This window comes from Macrobrachium nipponense, chromosome 27 (assembly GCF_015104395.2).
Source record: "Macrobrachium nipponense isolate FS-2020 chromosome 27, ASM1510439v2, whole genome shotgun sequence".
Classification (NCBI taxonomy): domain Eukaryota; kingdom Metazoa; phylum Arthropoda; class Malacostraca; order Decapoda; family Palaemonidae; genus Macrobrachium; species Macrobrachium nipponense.
Window position 1 is genome coordinate 75,536,240 of NC_087216.1, and position 20,063 is coordinate 75,556,302.

Genomic DNA, 20,063 nt, shown 5'->3' on the forward strand with positions numbered 1-20,063 from the left:
GCTGGCTTAGAGTTGTGGGATGTCTTAAAATGTATGTTCAGATTCTGCATAACATAGTGTAGAAGTTAGCATATATATAACGTAGATGTGATAGAATGAAAAAAGAGAGAGAGATTATCTTTGTCCGTTTGAAACTAGAGTTGTTTCCCTAATATGTCAACACGTTTTGGTTAAGAGATCTCGAGGTCTCTGTTGTGTTTTGGGAATTCTGTCATTACGTCTGATAGGGACTTTTGCTCGAGTCTGTTTCGTCGAGTACATGTCTTTGTTGAGCAGACTGGTTTCATACACGTATTTCTTTGTCGATAACTACATGCAGATTTCATGGTTTTTCTGTAAAGTTACGTCATATTAGAAACCTATAGAGGGATTGCATCATCTGTCGCATGCCCAAAATGTTTTGTGCCAGATCCACTGTACAGTTTCCGTAAGAAAGCTTTCATTTCAGACTTAAACCCTCAAAGCGTTCAGACATCTCTCTCTCTCTCTCTCTATCTCTCTCGCATGCCACTCTTGAGTTCATATCAACGTAATGTAAAGATTTGTACTTAGACAATGGTCACTCGCAACTCGTAAATTTCAGATTTGATATTTCTCAGAGTTTAATATTATTTAGTGCTTTTTGTGGAATCTGAACAAACATTGTACAAGTGTGTAATGGCACCTTTTATTTTCATTTTTGAAATATTGTGTGGTGAAATTGTGAAACAAGCTGCAGCAGAAAGGCAGCGTGTTTTATTTTTATTAGTTGCAACTAATAATTACAGTGGTTTGGTAAAAATTTAAACTACTATTTACAGTGGTTTGAAGAACAATTTACATTTTTACACATTGCAAATTTTTGTTTTGTGTTTGTTTCATTTGAAGTGTATTTATCCATTTCCTTATTGAAGTGTGTGTTTTTATTCTATATTCTGTGTGATTAGTGTTTTTTGCAGTTTTGGTATTTTCAGCATTTTTCTGCGTTTTCATTTGTATTCACAATTTAATTAACTTAGTTATTTTCATTAATTAATCGTTGCACATTTAACTGAATTTAACTCTTGTGAATTAATTTGCATTTACTTTTTATTCTTTATTGTTGTTTAGGACTTGTGAATTAATTTCCAAATTTTAGGTATTGCCTAGCACTTTTTAATTTCGATTGAATTAACTTTCTTGAATTTTGTGATAAATTAATTTTGATTTCATTTTACTTAATTGATTCAAGAATTAATAAAACTTTGTTTTGTTTTCAAGTAACAGTAATTTTCCCCGAAATTGTGAATTTCACTTATAAATTTTGAGTTTGATAATAAATTTTTGTATTTAAAATTTTTATAAGTGTTTTCTTCTTTTTACACCAGTGTATAAATATGATTATATTAATGTTAGGTAGAAACATAGAGTGGTAACTGATCTGTTTTCCTTCAATTTACTTGAAGGGACTTAGAACCAGGGAAGTACTTAGACTTCTGAAATCAGGGAAATACTTAGACGTTTAAATTTTTTGATGGAGTGATGCCCCTTTAACTAATTTAATTACTTACAAGATTACTTCACACCTGTTTTGATGAACTTAGTCTGATTTTCTGCAATACTGGTAAGTTATTAAGGGATCACTGTTGCCCTTAGAGTATTCAGTCGTTTAGAACCTGTGATGAAGGTTCAAGTGTCTGGCTGTTGTGAAGTAACAATTAATGAATGGTAAGTGTAGTAACCAGATACTTGGCACTTCGTCCCTATATATATATATATATATATATATATATATATAATATATATATATATATATATATATATAATATATATATATATAATTTATTCCCTGTGAATATTATTTAGTTTTTTTTTTTTTCCTCTAGGAATCATACAAAAATTTACATGTGAAGTTCTGCACATTTTATGAATAGTGAATACAATAATTTTAATGCCATGTAAAGTTTGTTATAATAATGATAATAATAATCCCATGTGAAGTCTCACATACATTTACGATAATAATAATAATAAAAGTAATATCTTGTGAATTCTTATATAATAATAATAATAATAATAATCCCATGTGGTCTCACAGTGAATTCTCATATAATAATAATAATAATTTCTTGTGGTCTCACAGCGAATTCTCATATATTTATGATAATAATAATAATAATAATAATAATAATAATAATAATAATAATAATAATAATAATCCCATGTGAATTCTCAGACGTTTTTATCCAGAAGGATGACGACCCAGAATCCCAGGCCGAACAGGACCACGATGGTAGGATACACAACCTTCCTGCAGAGGGCGAGGACGCGAGCCCCTGTCCACCTGCGGAAGGAAATAATATCAAAACCAGTAAAAAATTCTTCGCCGTAATAATGATGTATGAAACTCTCAGCCACGGCCAATGAAATTATCAGCCGCGACCCTTGAAACTTTCAGCTACGGCCCGGTGTTGGCTCGTGTTGTTTGCACCTATAGAGGCGCCAGACACACGATCACAGCTAAATTTAAACTTTAATCATAAAAACCACTAAGGCTAGAGGGCTGCAATTTGGTATGTCTGATGACTAGAGGGTGGATGATCAACATACCAAATATCCTATTTCCCCATTATAAAATGCTGTAGCAGATTTCACTGTAGATATTAACTATAACTACAGGTTCATCTGTAGCGTCTAGCAGGCCTTAGTTATAATGCCTTCTGCTCTTTTGTTTTTACTTTTTAACAGTCAAATTTTGGGAGGGGGGTTAGTGCCGCCAGTGCACATCAAACGGTGCACTGTAGGCATTAATTGAGGTTCTATGCGGCGTCCCTTAGGCCACTAGCTGCAACCCATTGAATTCCTTTTACTCTACCTCTTTTCATATTCTCTTTCTTCCATCTAACTTTCCTCAACCATCTCCTAACTATTATTTTGATATTTTCAGCGCTGAATGAGCTCATAGGTCATAGTGCTTGGTTTTTGGCCTAAATTTTATATTCGAATTTTACTGCCCAATTCCTGCAAAGACAAAGTCACAGGACTGTACTGGGTGTCTATTGTACAGGGAAGACGCTATACTCGTATATCATAATTTGAGAAAAGGACTGTGGTGCCAAATATAAGCAAGGAAGACAGTAAAATATGATTCAGTACATTTTAAATCATGCATATGTCTCAGCATTATTCTGTTCATCAACAGATTCAATAAATTACTGCACTTACTTGGTGGCATAAGCACTGGGCAGCTGCTTCTGAACGCCTTTCACCATATCTACGGGAGACACCAGATCCTTTCTCTTGCCGAATAACCTTGCTCCGTAATCTTCTTCTTCTTCTCCTGGAGGCAAGAACTCGGTGGCAATGTGGACGAGGTTGATGCTGAAGATGAGGAAGATACAGAAGAAGAACCACAGGTCCACCATCTTGATGTAGGCCGTGTCCGGCAGGCCGCTGGAGACTTGGTCGAACATCGTGTACAGGACGAGTAACGTCGTCAGGGCCATCATGGTGCGCACCTGGTAAGGGAAAAGGAGAGTTTTGGGAACCTGCTTGTAAATGGTCACAGATTAATCTCTTCTGCGCTTGTTAAGGGAACGAGGGGGTAGATTTTCTTGAAGGAAAGCTGATCGCTGTGCTTCTTAGGGGAAAGTGAAGTTCTCATTATTATTATTATTATTATTAAAAAATCCTCATAGTAGCATCAGTCTTCAAATGGAGAAACAAATTCAGAGTTATATAAATGTACATTTATGACTGATAAGGGGAACCGAACAAATTCCCGAATGCTATGCTTAAAGTTTTGAATTTAAATATATGCACATTTACATAACTGTGGATTTGTTTCTCCATTATTATTATTATTATTCAGTAGATGAAACCTATTCATATGGAAGTAGCCCACAGGAGCAGGTGACTTGAAAGTCAAGCTTCCAAAGAATGGTGTTCATTAGGAAGAATTAAGAGGAAGTAGAGTGAAATGCGGAAAGAAGAGATCACACTTATTAAAAAATGAGTAAAAAATAATAAACAGATTAAAAATTAGCCTAGTAATGTCTTCCATTTTCGTTTGATCTTCTGAAGTTCCAATTACATGACATCCTCTGCGCGGCTGTTCCGCAGTCTAGCGGTCTTTGGCAGAAATGTTGATACTACAATTTTACAGATTTGAGATTTGTATTTATTCAGGGAATGACAATGGATTCCTTTTGAAAGTTCTTACAGAACCTGTGAGTTTGTACTTTTCGCTTCCTCGGGGAATAAGCCTATAAAAACTTTGTTGTTGGAAGAGGCTAAAAAGGTCTGAAAAAGGTGTGTTGAGTTAGATACAGGAATTTAAGGATAGGATATTTATGATTTGTTTATTAGGATGAAAATGTAAAAAATAAATAATGTGCACGTTAAACACTACAGAGAAATGATTTCTAATAAAATATAGCATATTTATTTTAATTTTCGTTGGTGGACAAGGCTCTATTTGGTTGTAAATGATTGGATAACCATACATCCATTACAAGAGTACAGAGTCACTTGTAAGTAAAAAGGAAAGAAAAAAAAAATCTGGACAGTACGCTGGAATGTGTCAATTCTCAGGATTAATTAAATATGGAGTTAATCCTGAATGTGTATCACTTTGGATTAGGATTAAATACCTCTTTGGGCAAGATGGGAAACGTGTCAGAGCCGCTAATTATAGAGAAGTCTCAACTCTTTGCAGCTAGACTATTGAGCAGTGGTTCTCAACCTGTGTTTGGCCCATGCACTCTTTCACCATATGTCAAAATGTCATTCCCCCCCCCACCCCAACAAACCCCTTTCCAAAATTGTCTGCCTCACAAGGTGCATTCCAAATAACAGGCAGCAAAATACTAACACAAACACGCAAGCTATTGGCAGAAAACCCAGTGTGACCTCAGTAGTGCCGACCGATGCACATTGCGTTTTGTGTAGTCCTAGAGCCAGTTTGAGCCTGCCAGTCTGTGGTCACAATCCCCCCCGTAGTTGAGAACCACTGCCATAGACCAGTGTTGGTGATACTGGTACACGCTGACACCTTTAGAACCAATGGGTAAGGAACTAAGTGCATCTAATGGAAATGGTTTGTGTGTGTGTGTGTGAGCGAGCACCTGTGAATAATCAAGTACAAGAAAGTACAACTAACTTCGAAATCCTTGAGCTTAACGAAGAGCGTGACGTAGCCGATACCCAAGAGGAGAAACGTGGGTAAGAAGACCGTCAGAACCAGCAAGCTGTACCTTCGTTCAAGGTCAAAGGTCACCTGCAAAATAAGAACATTTTATCTTTATTCTTTGACTGAATCGTTCTGAAATGTGGCGGTAAGAGCGTAACAGTATAATATATATATATATATAGATATATATATATATATATATATATATATATATATACGTATATATATATATATATATATATATATATATATATATATATATATATATATATATATATATATATATATATATATATATATATATATATATATACACACACACATATATATATATATATATATATATATATATATATATATTTTATATATATATTATATATTATATATATATATATATATATCTCCAAACAGCGGTGGCCACAGCCGGATATACATCAATGAGGAGGAGGACATAAAGACTTGCTAATAGGGTCAGTTTATTCCCGACGTTTCGTAATGTCTTCATTACATTTTCGAGGGCTGTACAAAATAGATAACATAAAATTACAATAAAGCTAAGAATTTAAAATTTAAAAATAAAAGTTGCACAATGATTGCAAACTTAAAATATTAAAAGGGACAACTAAAATGACAACTGTAAAAAAAACATAAAACGTAAAATAAACAGGACAAAAAACTCTTAAAATAAGTAAAAAAAAAAAAAAATTAAAAAACCCCAAAAATAAAAAATATTCAAAAGTTAGGCAAAGCTGGACCAACCTATTCAGCGGCAATGTCAAGACTGGAGATAAAAGATAGAAACTAAGAGAGGTGCAGTGTGCCAGCAGAGGTTTGGCTATTCAACAAGGGGACGAGTCGTTTGATCATTAACGATTCTAAAATTGTCAAATCGTGGCTGTTGGAAGCTTGTCCTACAATTTTAAAGTTCTTATTTTCGATGGAGGTTTTAAAAATTTTAGAATGATTTCTAATGCTAGAAAACTCTGGGTTTGCAATTTTGCTGCCTGTCCTATAGCTTACTCCACGATGTGAATCTATGCGTACCTTCAGAAGCCTCTTGGTGGATCCAATATAAGTTCCTAAATGACATTTAGGACAATTATAGCTATACACACACCCAGAGGACATACAAGGGCACAAACGATCTTTAAACTTGAATAATGACCCAATGGTAACAGGATTAATGGGAATCAAATGTCCCTTCATATCATCCCTTACTTCCATGACGGCGTATCCGCTACGGGGTCTCATGAATATGCGGAGATCCTTGACTTCGTACTTGGACAGATGACGTAGGCCGCCGTATTCGACTGTTGCATTCTGGGTAATAATGAAAATCGGCCGTATAAGAGAGTCAATATTTGGTGTCAATCTAAACTGCATAATAATATTTTGTTGATATTTTAAGATCTAAGTTTTGCTCACAATAGAATTTTATTTTGTTCTGACCTCCATATCTATGACTTTCAGGTCAGCGGAGGCCAGCTTCACAATGATGGAGCAGGTCTGCGTATCGAAGGGGTAGCTGAACAGGTAGAACAGGCAGTTGAAGCTGGCGTAGTACTGCTGACGCAGCACTAGGCGGCTGTTCTCCGGCTGGTAGATTGTGTCTGGGGAGAGAATTCAAAGGAAGCGTTAAAACTTGCATTGGCAGAATCGGATAGGGTATAGAATTTAGGCCAAAGGCCAAGTGCTAGGACCTATGGTGACGTCATTCAGTGCCGAAAGGGAAATCGAGAGTAGAAAGGTTTGAAAGGTGTAACAGGAGGAAAACCTTTTGCAGTTGCACTATGAAACAATTGCTTAGAGAGGGTGGAAAGGCAAGCAACTGATTGTATACATATCATAAACATGTTGAAAACATCTGGAGAATGTACCAAAAAAAAAAAAAAATGCTGGACAATGTGTAACACGCTAGGTAGTACTTCCAATAAGTTGTTGACTTGTATTCAAACTGTGTGGTAAGTTATCGACTTGTGCTTATGACATGTTTCAGGTTTTGACTTGTGAAATTTTATAAATGTCTCTATAAAATCTTAATTTGTTGAAGTAACTTTGCCAAAATCATATTCACAATGTACCTAATAAGTAAAAATCTGGTAACTTGATGGATATACACACACACACAAACATATATCTATATATCTGAATGTAACTAAACTTGTAAACTTGTGCTCTATAGAAATCTGAACCACTTGAAGGATCTAGACGAAGTTCTGCATGGGACCCTCATTTGACCTAGGAAGGTGATTGTGTAGGCTTCAAACTGCCGCTTACACCCAGCCATGGGATAACATTTTGGGCTGGTGTAAAACAGGTTGGTACTCTTTCTCACCCAGTGTCCGGCCGAGTAATGTGACTAGAATTGCGGCCATGCTTAGAAAAATGTTCCTGCATATCCTTTGAATCCTTTTGTCGCGTAAAGTATGTGTATTATTGAAAAGGCCTTTACTTTCCCGTGATTAATAATTATGTCAAGAATTCATTGCTTTAAATAAACATATTAATCAAAACCAAATCATATGTTACTTCCTTTCTAAGGTAAATGATCGACTGTCATTCAGTTTTCCTGGGTATTGCCGAGTTGGTCTGATCTATTACACACATACACACGCACACACACACACACACACACATATATATATATATATATGTATATATATATATATATATATATATATATATATATATATATATAAGTTTTGCCACGGAGGAAAATGAAAGGCAAGAGAGCCAAGAACTTTCGGTCTAACACGATCCCTTTACTTAGGTCGTGTCAGACCGAAAGTTCTTGGTTCTCTTGCCTTTCATTTTCCTCCGTGGCAAAACCTTTATTTATACATAGCATCACGTTTTATATACTTCGTGATAAAGTTATCATGTATATATATATATATATCTATATATATATATATATATATATATATATATATATATGCATGTGTGTGCATGTGTACATATGAGTACCTACAACACTGAAAAGCAAAGATTTAGTGCAAGCTTACAAAGTTAAGCAGTTAAAAGATACAGTTACCCAGAAAGTAAAGAACTTTTTGCCCATTGGATTTGAGAGATATAGATTAAAGCCAGTTGCCAAAGTGACTAGAGAGGGTGATAATACAGAAGTTAAATGAAAGAAAGTAAATATTATTTCTAATTATCTAGTCCATGGCCGTGGTATGGAAATCAGGTGTCTGTTCAGCCATGGTGAGAAGAATATATATAAAATAATGGGGAACAGAAATGACCCATAAGTTCGTACAACAGGCTAAGAGAAAACACAAAAATGAATAAATCCTGTAGCTACCCATTTTGACATCAGTGAAAAGTGGAGGATCAGGGCTGCCAACCACTCGGGCATAGATGCCGCTCTTCAACAGCTGCAGTTGCCCGTTATTCACGTTCAGAAACTCGATTTCCGGCTTCCATATATGTCCGACCTCTTCGTCGCTTAATTTGTTTTTCCCTTCTTCAGATTTTATATTCTTAAAGCGCAGGTTCCTATCCATCCACACCAGAGCCACTTCAATCTCAATGTAGAAAGCAAGGTTGATGTCGTCTATGTTGGAGAACCTGATGAGGCTGACCTCCGGGGAGATTTTAAGCGGGACACCGAAGGACTCCCCCGGGGGCGGCTTGTAATCCTGGTACCTGTCGTTGAAGGAGACCAACGTGCAATTCTCTTCATCACTTCGGTCTAAGCAGTCGTCCAGCAGATTGCACCTGACCGATCTGTGCACGCAGGAGCCGTCCGAACACATGAACTCCTCCGTCGTGCAGATGGAGAGGCCTAGAACGACGGAGTCCCCTTCGACGTTGTTGCAAAATGGACTGACGACGTCCCAAGTGTTCCTCCCAATCGGGTAATCGGAAGACTTGGACGGCGACAGAGACGCCAGGGTGATGTTCGTATGCGTGTCATTCAACCGCCACTCGTTGTAACCCGAGTGGTAGATCAACAGGTTATAATAGCCCCTGAAGTAAGGTTTCCAGTTGATGTATCCCTCCAGTAAAAACCTTGTCTGATGTTCTTTCGCCTCACAAAGGCCGCGCAACTGCAGGTAATCCATATGAGTCCTTTTGCAGGAGAAACAGAGTTTGTAATCGCAGACCATATCGGCCCAATATGGGTCGTACCTTCGGAGTACGATGCAGTTGTCATCGCGCTGACCATTTGGCTCGCCCTCAAACCAGTTGAAATAGACCAGCGGGGCGCCATTGGTGAACTTCGCCCACAAACCTTCTTTCTCCCTGTCCGATGCCCCAAGATACAAGAGACGGTAACTGTGGCCTTCGCAAATATCCGCGAATTTCTGCGCTTGAACCGAGAGCTCTTCGTTCTCCCTGTCATTCTCCGGGACGTAAAATAGCGAATCTGTTAGAAAGCAGAACCTGTTGGCTATGTCAGGGTACATCTGGTCTGGAATGATCACGACTTTCCCGCTCTTCTGACAGAACTCTTTTATTTTCATGGTTTCCACCTGGACGAAGGATGTCTCAAAGGGCGTCGTGTCGGAGGATATGATGTTCCCTCTCAGGTTGATGACGCATTCGGCCATTCTCTTTATTTCGTCCGGGTTTATCGGGTAGTCCCAGAAGTTCACCTACGGAATGAGACGAGTAATCTTCAGTATTTCCCAGTTTTGAACAACGCCCCCTTAAAGTTTACCTACGGATATAAACATTATCCTAACCGGTTTAATTTCATATTGGAGACTGAGGGACACTAGGCCTCCTGAGAATAATATAACCGGTTTAATTTCATATTGGAGACTGAGGGACAAATAGGCTTACTGAGAATAATCTAACAGGTTTAATTTCATACTGGAGATTCAATTTCATATTGGAGACTGAGGGACGCTAGGCCTACTGAGAATAATCATGAATAACAAGTTTTTAACACGGAGGCCGACGGACTAGCCCACCTGATGCCCTTACCTAGCCCAGACATGACAGAGGAATGAAGTAGTGGGGCTGTGGGGTATACTGTCTTACGACAAGCACAGGCTCTTGCGTGAAAAGATAACCGATGAAGGAAATTCAATTTGACTTTCTTCAATAAATCTGATGTAATTAAACACAAAAAAATATCATCTATGATTTTTTGCGCGTAAAGGTGATTGTATGATAGAACGTGCTTCTTCTAGGGAAACAGCAAAAATTTTATATAACTTACTTTTACTTTGATGGTGGATAATATATGGTGTTTATATATATATATTAATAAATATATATATATATATTATAATATTATATTTATATTTATATATATATATATATATATATATATATAATATTTATATTTATATCTATATATTTATTATTTATATATATATTATTTAAATAATATATATAATATTCTATATATATATTAACAGACCGTAGGTATCTGATATGAAGAGTAATGGACAAAAAAAAGCAAATAGGATTATAGATACCAGAAGAATGAGTTGCTATCTAGCAGCACGGGCTCTTGCTCCTAAAATAAAATGTGCAAAAAAAAAAAAAAAAAACTGGTTAAAATACCCAACCTGAGTCATATACCCCGTGAGAGTCTGCTGGGGGTCTCTGCCCCCGTCGTAAGTGTCTTGGTCGTGCCCCAGGTAGATGGTGCCATTCAGGGGTATGATGGCCGACTCTACACTCAAATGTCCCTCCCTCACCATCTCGCCGTCTATGTAAATCCTGGAGAATGAAATAATTATCATTAATATAATTGTCATTATTATTATTATTATGCCCAAAGTCACGTCCAATGAATAAGGGGTCACTATGTGAAAAAAACAAAGTCAATCAAGAAAACAGAAATAGTAAATTATTATTATTATTATTATTACTGCTGTGACCACATTAATTTTAAATGAAAAAGGGGTCACTATGTGAAAAAAGCAGAAATAAAAAGAGAAAATCAACAAAGAAAAAGAGATATACAAATGAAAATTAATATTATTATTCTGACACTCACTTCAAATGAAAAATGGGGCATTTTGTGAAAAGAACCCGCCCCTCAAACAGAATAAAATAATTAACCAAGAAAAGAGAAAAAGTCAAACAGTAATGCAATAAAAACATGCAGTTTGGAAAATTCAATTTTTACCCGAAAATGAAGGGCCTCAGAATGGTATTTTGCCTAATAATTTACCTTTCCATTCTATATCTTATTTAGTTGTCTCAAGCACATTTCGGTTTTGTTATATATAAATCTTGTTAACACGTACATAAGCCTACATAAGCGCACGTGTAATGAAAACTACATGTATAGGCCTACTTGTAGGTAGGATAGTTAGGTGACCAGATTTCAGAGAGAAAATCCGGGTACATTTTCGGTTCAGAGGCGTCAAAACCTCCAAAACATGACGTGCTTTTGTCACTGAAAAACTAAAACGGTGAATACTGCAGCCCTCACCATTCATAAAGCAGCGTTAAAAAGTTTCTGTCATCCTATTTATCCTAAATTGCAAATGAATTGAATGAAAATTCAATTGATTAAATCAAAGTAAGCTATAATATAATGACTACGAACCAGTGATTGAACAAAAATGAAATTTATATCAACGGGCGAAACACCACTGGATGATGGCAGCTGGCAGGAATTGTAGGCAAGCGGGGAGGGAGGGAGTCAGGGACTTGCATGACGGTATTGACGATTATTTGGCGGGAAATTTGGTTTCATGTTCTTGGAAGGTCATCTCGCAAATTATGCCGTGCAAAGCTGTTTATCATTTCCGTTGTTAGATACACTGCTCACTGTGCAGTGCGAGTAGTACAATGTGCAGCTATGTATAGTTTTGGTCGACATTTCCGTTTTTTTTGTTTTTGTATTTTTTTTCCTCTCCTGTATTCCAATTTCAAATTCGGGTACTTCAGTCACAGCGAAAAACCAGGGACATTTCCGGGGACAGGTCACTGAAAACGGGGTTTCCGGGGACGTCTGGTCACCTAATATATAGGCCTAATTGTACGTAGGATTACATATATATAGGCCTACTTGTACGTAGGATTACATATATATAGACCTACTTGTACGTAGGATGAGTGAAGACGAAGCAGTGATGATGCCACATCTCCGGTGTGTCGTCCAGGACGAGGTTCGAATGTTCTTTGCCGTCGTTGTAGTAGAAATCCAGCGCCGTTATCTTTTGGACTTTAAAAGAAAAAGAAAATAAACCGTTAAATGAACCGCCATGATCACGGCTACAATCAAACTTAAAAAAAAAAAAAAAAAAAAAAAAAGTAATCTGGTAAATCAGGCATTTCCTTCTGAGCGGCGTTGCCACTTCCTCGTGAAATATAGATATTCAAGTGATTTGTGATAATGGGTCACAGTGAAAAGGGGATTGTCTGCCGCCCGCCTCCTTCCATTCGTCTGTACAAATGCGAAAACAAAGATCAAGCTGTAATTTTATACTCATATGGCTCAACACAAAATTAAATTAAAGGCGCGCCACACACACACACACACACACACACACACACACACACAGATATATATATATATATATATATCTATATATATATATATATATATATATATATATTACTTGCATAAATCTGCACGCATGACTTAAAAACGAAGTTACTTATAAAAAAATAAACAGCCGGACAGTAGATATACGCTGGAATACGTCCACTCTCAGGATTAAATTTGACCTCGAAGTAAATCCTGAAAGTGTAGTAGTACCTATGTAGTTCCTTTAAAAGTCCTTTTTGGTTTAAGACTTCCTTGGTCAAGATGGGAACCATGTCAATGCAGCTAATTATATATAAGAAAGTCTCACCTCTTCGTAGCTAGACTTACAACGCTGTAAATAACCGTTTCGTACTCACAAAAGTAGATGGCGTTGTCAGCCCAGTCTGAGTAAGCGTAGGAAAACAGCGGTATTATGTCTCGGTACTGCAAGATCCAGTAGCGGTAGCAAACGGTAGCTTGCGATATCTCGGTCACTCTCCCCTCTGTCCGGTTGTCATTGCTGAAGTAATATCGGACGTACGAATCCAGCCTCCGAGGGTTGTATATATCCATGTTCTGCAGGCCGAAGACCAAAGCCTCGCCGGCTGTTTTGGGAGAGAGAGAGAAAGGGCGGGAAGACATGATAAACCGTTGAATCAACTCTTCTTTAACTTACAACCAATTCCTACATAAGATTTTATATAAAAAAACTCATGAAAATGAAGAGATAGGAATTGGGTGCTACTTTGGCAGCTCTGGCTTGTTTGCCTAAGCGTCACCTACTCTGAAGGGTTCGTACTACACACCGAATGCTAAATGTCAAGTAAACGGCCGCAAGAAGATATCGTTTATTACTATATGTCGAACACACAGTATACAAATGGTTGTACATATAAAATACTTTTACCCTCAACGTGCTGTTTGAATTTGTTTTTTATTTTTGGAAGAAAATCTCTCCCATTTCGAAATTGGAAACAGATACCAAATTAAACAAAAAGAAAGGCAAAAAAAGCTTAAAACTTTTCAGGGTTGCAATTGAATATAACTACGTTTTTAAATTCATATTTCTTAATTTCATTGTAATTAGTGGAACAAACCACAATAAACTTAAGAAATAACGATAAATAGATAATCAATATGGAATACATTACTAAAAAACGTTAACATCTTATTAGGGAAAAATACGCCTAGGACATTAATCAGGATACCTATGTCCTTACGTAGCCCAGGATCGAAGGAAACGATCAAAAGAAAGAAGGGAAATGAGCAGGGTTGAACAGCAAAGGGAAATCGCCTCTAATGAAAAGATTATCCTTGTCAGGGAAAACAAAGTGAGGGGGTTGTTTTTCAAAGACAGTTTCTTGTTTACCAAGTATTAGTCTGTAACAATGTCTTAACCGCATTCAGTACTTTTAAAACATTACTTTAAAAAAAAAGTATCGTGGAGTCTTGTTTATTAAGTTTCCTGTTCACATTTCATATTGCGTTTGATAATTCATCTTTCTATGTTTCCTAGTGCCATCTTTATTTTACCGTACCTCCTCTGTGAGCTTAGCTTTCTCTTTTTTCGGACATAATATGCACCCTGCCCTGGAGAAATTAAATTACACCTCAGACTGGTTTTACTGTACTTAATTTGAACAATACTTCGATTCTACTGGTTGAAACCGTTTAGTTAACAGTATTCGTACGGTCTAGAAGTGGCGAGACGGGAACTACACAGAAGACTAAGAGTAGACACTTGCTGAGGGACATCCTGTCTCCTGCTGTCTCTCCTTATTCACTGGCTGTCCACAGACTAACTGCGGAGACTGGAGAGACAGGTGGAAGTAGAGAGAGAGAGAGAGAGAGAGAGAGAGAGAGAGAGAGAGAGAGAATATGGACTTGGTTAATCATGCGCAGCGCATCTGTCTAGAATGTGCACATGGTCTAACATTGCTTCCTCACACAGCTTTTAACCTTTTGGGCTGTGCAATCTTCTCCAAATAACGGATAAAGTTTAACGGTCCAGCTTTGAATATTTATGGGCGAACACTCCCAGGAACATCTCTCATCTACATTTTTTTAATTTTCTTTGTTTTTGTTTCCTATAGGCCATAATATATTACAGAGTACTTTTGACATTCTTTGGCTCCAGTAAACTTGGCTCTAAATCCAGCAGTTCATCTTTAGTTATTTTAGCTTACTCGGGAAGTAAGCCTACAAACAACTTTGATCTTGTTGTTGTTGCTGTTGTTGTCCTTGCTGTTGAGTTAAAGATACAGGAATTTTAGGATAGAATATCTTATAATTTATTTATTAGAAGGAAAATGTAAAGAATAAATAATGCGCATGTTAAACAGTACAGAAAGATTATTTCTGAAAAAAATATAGCATATTTATTTAAATTTTCGTTGGTGAAACAACGCTCTATTTGACCGTAGATGTTAGCACGTTTTAATCTATTTGGTGAACTGAATTCAGATTCTATGTTTCTGTTCAATTATCTTGTGTTGTTACTTTAAGTGAGAATATACGAACGAGTTTAATTTGTTTCAATTTTTTAATCCTTATTGTTAGTATGAGTAGTACTAAGTAAATATGATTTTAAATTACGAAGACCACTTCACGTTAAGTTAGGAATTAAGTTAGGAATATGTTTACAACTTATGCGAGGGGGAAAAACCTAGCATCACTAACCATTGACAAGCCAATGATTTAAGAATTATAATGATAATATACGAATGATGAAGAAAATCGTAATTTATATAATAAAAAGGAATAATGAGAGGGATATAAGAGGGCTGATTGTAGCGGAAGAAAAATCAATGTGATGAATGAATTTCCTCCATAAGGTATCAATATCCAAGTAACGATTTTTCTTATACACAGATTTCCACCATAGGATATGAAAAGGTGATGGTGATAATGTTAGTGACGATAATGAAGCCTTAATATATTATTTTCTCCCCATAAGACTATCGAGGGGTTATGATCATTATGATGACGTAATCGAGTGATCTCACGAGTAACACCCAACCACACCAGCCCCCCCGTACCGATTGAGGGGGGGGGGCGGTCGAACGACCCATCCCCCAAATTTCTGAAAGTCCATATTTTCTGTGACTATCCTTTTCATTGAATTGTACTTACAAAGTAATAAATAATTATTGTTTATATTTTGTTACGTCAAAGTATATAACATAAATAAAGTAATATGCACGCCATCGTTAACATAATAAATCAACCAATCAATAAAACTGAAACAATATTCTCGAATTTCAGTGCAAACTTTCAACATTATAAGTCAAATTCTGTTAACCAAAGTCAGTTCTTTGAATAACATTTAATCGGGTAGAAGGGCATAGACCCATACCCAATTTTTCTTCTTAATATAATTAAAATAACATTTTCAAGTATTTCAACTTGTATATACCTCTATATACAATGACATTTTTAGAAGTAAAGATCCAGTTTTGGGAGAGAGAGAGAGAGAGAGATTAATATTCTTAATTTTTTGCTTGTTATTTTCATATTGATACCCCTGCCTCTAATTTTTTGTCAGCACTGTCTTACATGACATTTAAGCTAATAAACTGTATGAAACACAAGATGGAAAATGATGAAAGCACTGGGATCTCATGGAAGGAATGAAAGAAAATATTTCATATTCAGAATTCCATGCTTATTTCACTATAAATTTTTTAGCATTAAGTTTACTGAAGTACATAATTCTTATATCATTATCATCCTTTAATCATTGGCTTGAATATGAGTTTGTATTTGTTTTTACGTTGCATGGAACCAGTGGTTATTCAGCAACGGGACCAACGGTTTTACGTGACTTCCGAACCACGTCGAGAGTGAACTTCTATCACCAGAAATACACATCTCTCACTCCTCACTGGAATGCCCGAGAATCGAACTCGCAACTACCGAGGTGGCAGGCCAAGACTCTACCAATTGGGAAACACTCCTTTCCTGCAAGTAAAACTGAGGTGTAATGAAAGTAATAATTTTTGAAAAACGTATCCCTCAGGAGAGGTCGGAGATAAATGCTGCCCCTGTGACCGCTCTCGAGAGACTGAGAGCTTCCAGCCCTGTTGTGGCTGGATCACAATCTTAAAGAAAAAAGAAGAAGAAGAAAAAAAAACCAAGATCTCCTCACATTTACGTTAACCACTCCTGGCTTACAAATTTCCCCCAGCCAAACTTTCCCCTTTACGTTACTTTTAATTGCTAACAGGACACTTGGTTCAGCAAGGCAAAAAACACATACTCAAACACATTTACTCACCAGGAAACTTGGCACGATCAGGGCGAGAAGCTGTGCTTTCAGCGTGATATGGCCGTCGAAAAACAACTCCACCGCTACTAGTGAACAAAACATCAAACAAACCACTAATATCAACTTCCACTGAACACTAAAAAACAACAACAAAACAAACAAGCACCAAAACCATACATAGCACAATAAACCATTGACACAAAAAACACCTATGACACCAAAACTTCACACACCTCAACAAACACCACAATTCCAACACAAACAAACATCAACCAACATCGAGCTATACAACAACTCAAAACACAACAAATCAACAACACAAAGAAACACCAATCAACATTAAGAATTCACAACAACTCACAAACACAACAATTCACAAATCAAACACAACAGAAACTCACAAGCTCAACAAAACTTCAGACGGACACAAGCACAACAAACTCAATTACACAATATCTAAACGATCCAGAAAACATACAACAGCAACTCACTACCTCTGACCAGACTGACTGACTGTCCCAAAAACTGCCAAATACAGACTGCTGCCTTCTGACTCCCTCAAGGCTCTGCACATGAGTCTGCAGACAAACCCAACCGCCCACCAACAAGCAATTCACTCACTAACTACCCATACACCATTAATGCTCTCTCTCTCTCTCTCTCTCTCTCTCTCATTCACTTTCCCTCAAAACAGAAAACCACAGACACAAACCTTCCCTATACTATCTTAACAACAACAAATAAACACAAAATGCAATACAGCAAATACACAAAACATCCAAACCTTTCCTATTGTCTCCAACAAACGCAAACAACCTACTCTCTCTTACAAGTGACCCTCGAGAACGTTGTCAAAGGCAATCACTACATCACTCCTCCATATTTCTTCCCTTGTTACATTTGACGTCTCCTCACATACTCACAACATCCACACTATATTGCTTTTCTGAACTTCCAGGGATGTTCAGATACTGTCCCTCTGGATCTTGTTCTAGGCCCCTCATACACTCTCTCAGTCGCGTCGCCATTCACTTCTTCTAGACCACTTTCATCCAGATTCACATTATCTCCCTTGCTATTATCCTCCGAAATCTCATTAACTATCTCATCTACCCCATCTAACTCTGATCTCAATATCTCCCTTATCTCTGCTACCAAATCACTCAACCCATTCACACTCCCGTCAAACTCCTGAAGGGACTCATACTACTTGGATCCCCTCCTGTCGAAATCTCACTAAACTCTGTTAACTCAAACCCACACACACTGGATGTCTCATCCATTCCCTCCCCAGACTTATCTGTATTGCATGCCTTATCAACCATCTCTACCCTAACACCTACCCCTCTATCATGCAGTCCTCGCTTTTCCCTTGCTTTACCTTCCTCTGCTTTCTTCCATACTCAACCAACACTAACTGCCGATCCCCCAAATCCATTTGCTCACTGATGTTCCGCTCATATTTATTCACTTTCAACCACTCACTCATCGCATTCTCCCGAACATACTGTGGCACATCCCTTCACCTGCAGAGATGGGTATGGTGTGCCCTGACCTCATCCATACCCCCATCCACTCGCAACTTCCCCAAAACACAACTTAACCCACTTGGTCCCACTTCCAAAATTTCAAAAGGCCCCTCAAACTTCTCCCTTACCTTATTCACATTCATCCTTCCCCTCTCAACCACCTCTTTCAACACTATCCCCAATCCTGAAACTTTCAAACTTTCCACTCGCTCTCTTCCACAAATCCCAATCACTCTCTGATAAACCCAACCTTGGCCTAATAATTCTCTCGAAATTCAACATACTTACAGGGTGACATATCTATGTTCTTCTGCAATGTGGCATTGTGCACACACACCGCATGCCCTACATGCGTATCCCAATCATTATCACACTTACTCATCATTCACAAAATCTCAGTCAACGTCCTAACAGTCCTTTCCGCCAAACCATTTGCACTGGGCATATATGGAGTAGAATAAACATCCATAATACCCCATTCCTTCAACATTTTTTCAAATTCCCATCCCACAAACTCTGGCCCATGATCACTCAACATTCTCACGGGCTTACACACTCGCACATCAGTAACATTACCTGGCTCACCATTCGCGCGACAGTCTCACTCCTTTTATCTTTGATGGGGGCTGCATGAAAAATTTGCTTATGTGCTCCACCATCACAATCAACCCCATGTGTCCTCTCGCAGTCCTTGGCAAAAAAAAAAAAAAAAAAAAAAACGCAGTCAATCACAAGCATTTCAAACGGCTCTTTCATCAGCAGTTGCATCACAGGCGGACTCGCATGCAGACTCTGATACTTTCCCCTCTGACATTCTTCACATGGCAGTCGGAGGCCCTTCACCGGGATCTTCGTTCTTCATTCAGAAACCTAGGTGGACATCTCCAAGAACCCAGACTCCAAATTGCCAGGAATAGAGCAGGTGAGGTGGCAATGTCTAGGTCGAGGGAACATATAAGGAGCTTAAATGATAAATTACTCGGAATCATAGATCCATCAAAATGGGATTTTCCACTAACAAAGTAAATAATTTATCATCTGCCAGGCTAGACAAAGAGCAATTGGAAGTCCTTAATCTGGGAATGGGATTTTGCACAGGAACAGATAGATCCGATATTTTAAACATTATAAGCAGTGTTAACCTTTTCAATTTCAAACATTTTTATTTTACATTGAATCTTTTAAAAGGAGCAGTATTAAACAACAGTATAAAGAACGAAGTTATAAACATTTTACCCAAAAGACACCAGTTAGCTTTGACTGCCCTAAAGAACAACAAGAACATAATGATTATGAGGGCAGATAAGGGAGGATCCACAGTAGTAATGGATACAAGCGTATACCTGCAAAAAGCCTAAGCCTTTCTGAACGATAGCCACACATACACTCCTAGAGGATCGCCTCCCACCGCTACAAAGATGCAACAGGATTTCAATAGGAAACTTAAGAAAATTGCCAACACCCTCCCTGTTACGCACATAAGGAACTAATCCTTACTAAGATACCCCCCAAATCCCCAAATGTACCTTATTTTTACGGAGTACCCAAAATACATAAACCAGGATGTCCTCAGAGACCAATTGTTGCGGCACGTAGATCGCCACAGAACAACCTAGCTGTTTGGCTTGCTCAAGCACTCAGCAATCTACTAGGAACATTTTCAAATGC

General features: G+C 37.5%; 1 protein-coding gene across 1 annotated transcript; it reads right to left on the bottom strand.

Annotated features, from left to right (window-relative positions):
- Positions 1-2,156: 2,156 nt before the first annotated feature.
- LOC135200738 (uncharacterized) lies at positions 2,157-13,268 on the bottom strand. Its single transcript, XM_064229343.1, has 10 exons — positions 12,977-13,268; positions 12,170-12,293; positions 10,681-10,834; positions 8,457-9,753; positions 6,599-6,759; positions 5,952-6,469; positions 5,697-5,703; positions 5,120-5,236; positions 3,184-3,476; positions 2,157-2,302 (listed from the first exon to the last, which is right to left on the bottom strand). The coding sequence occupies exons 1-10, from the start codon at positions 13,239-13,241 to the stop codon at positions 2,191-2,193; spliced, it is 3,048 nt and encodes a 1,015-aa protein (XP_064085413.1). The 5' UTR covers positions 13,242-13,268; the 3' UTR covers positions 2,157-2,190.
- Positions 13,269-20,063: the final 6,795 nt, after the last annotated feature.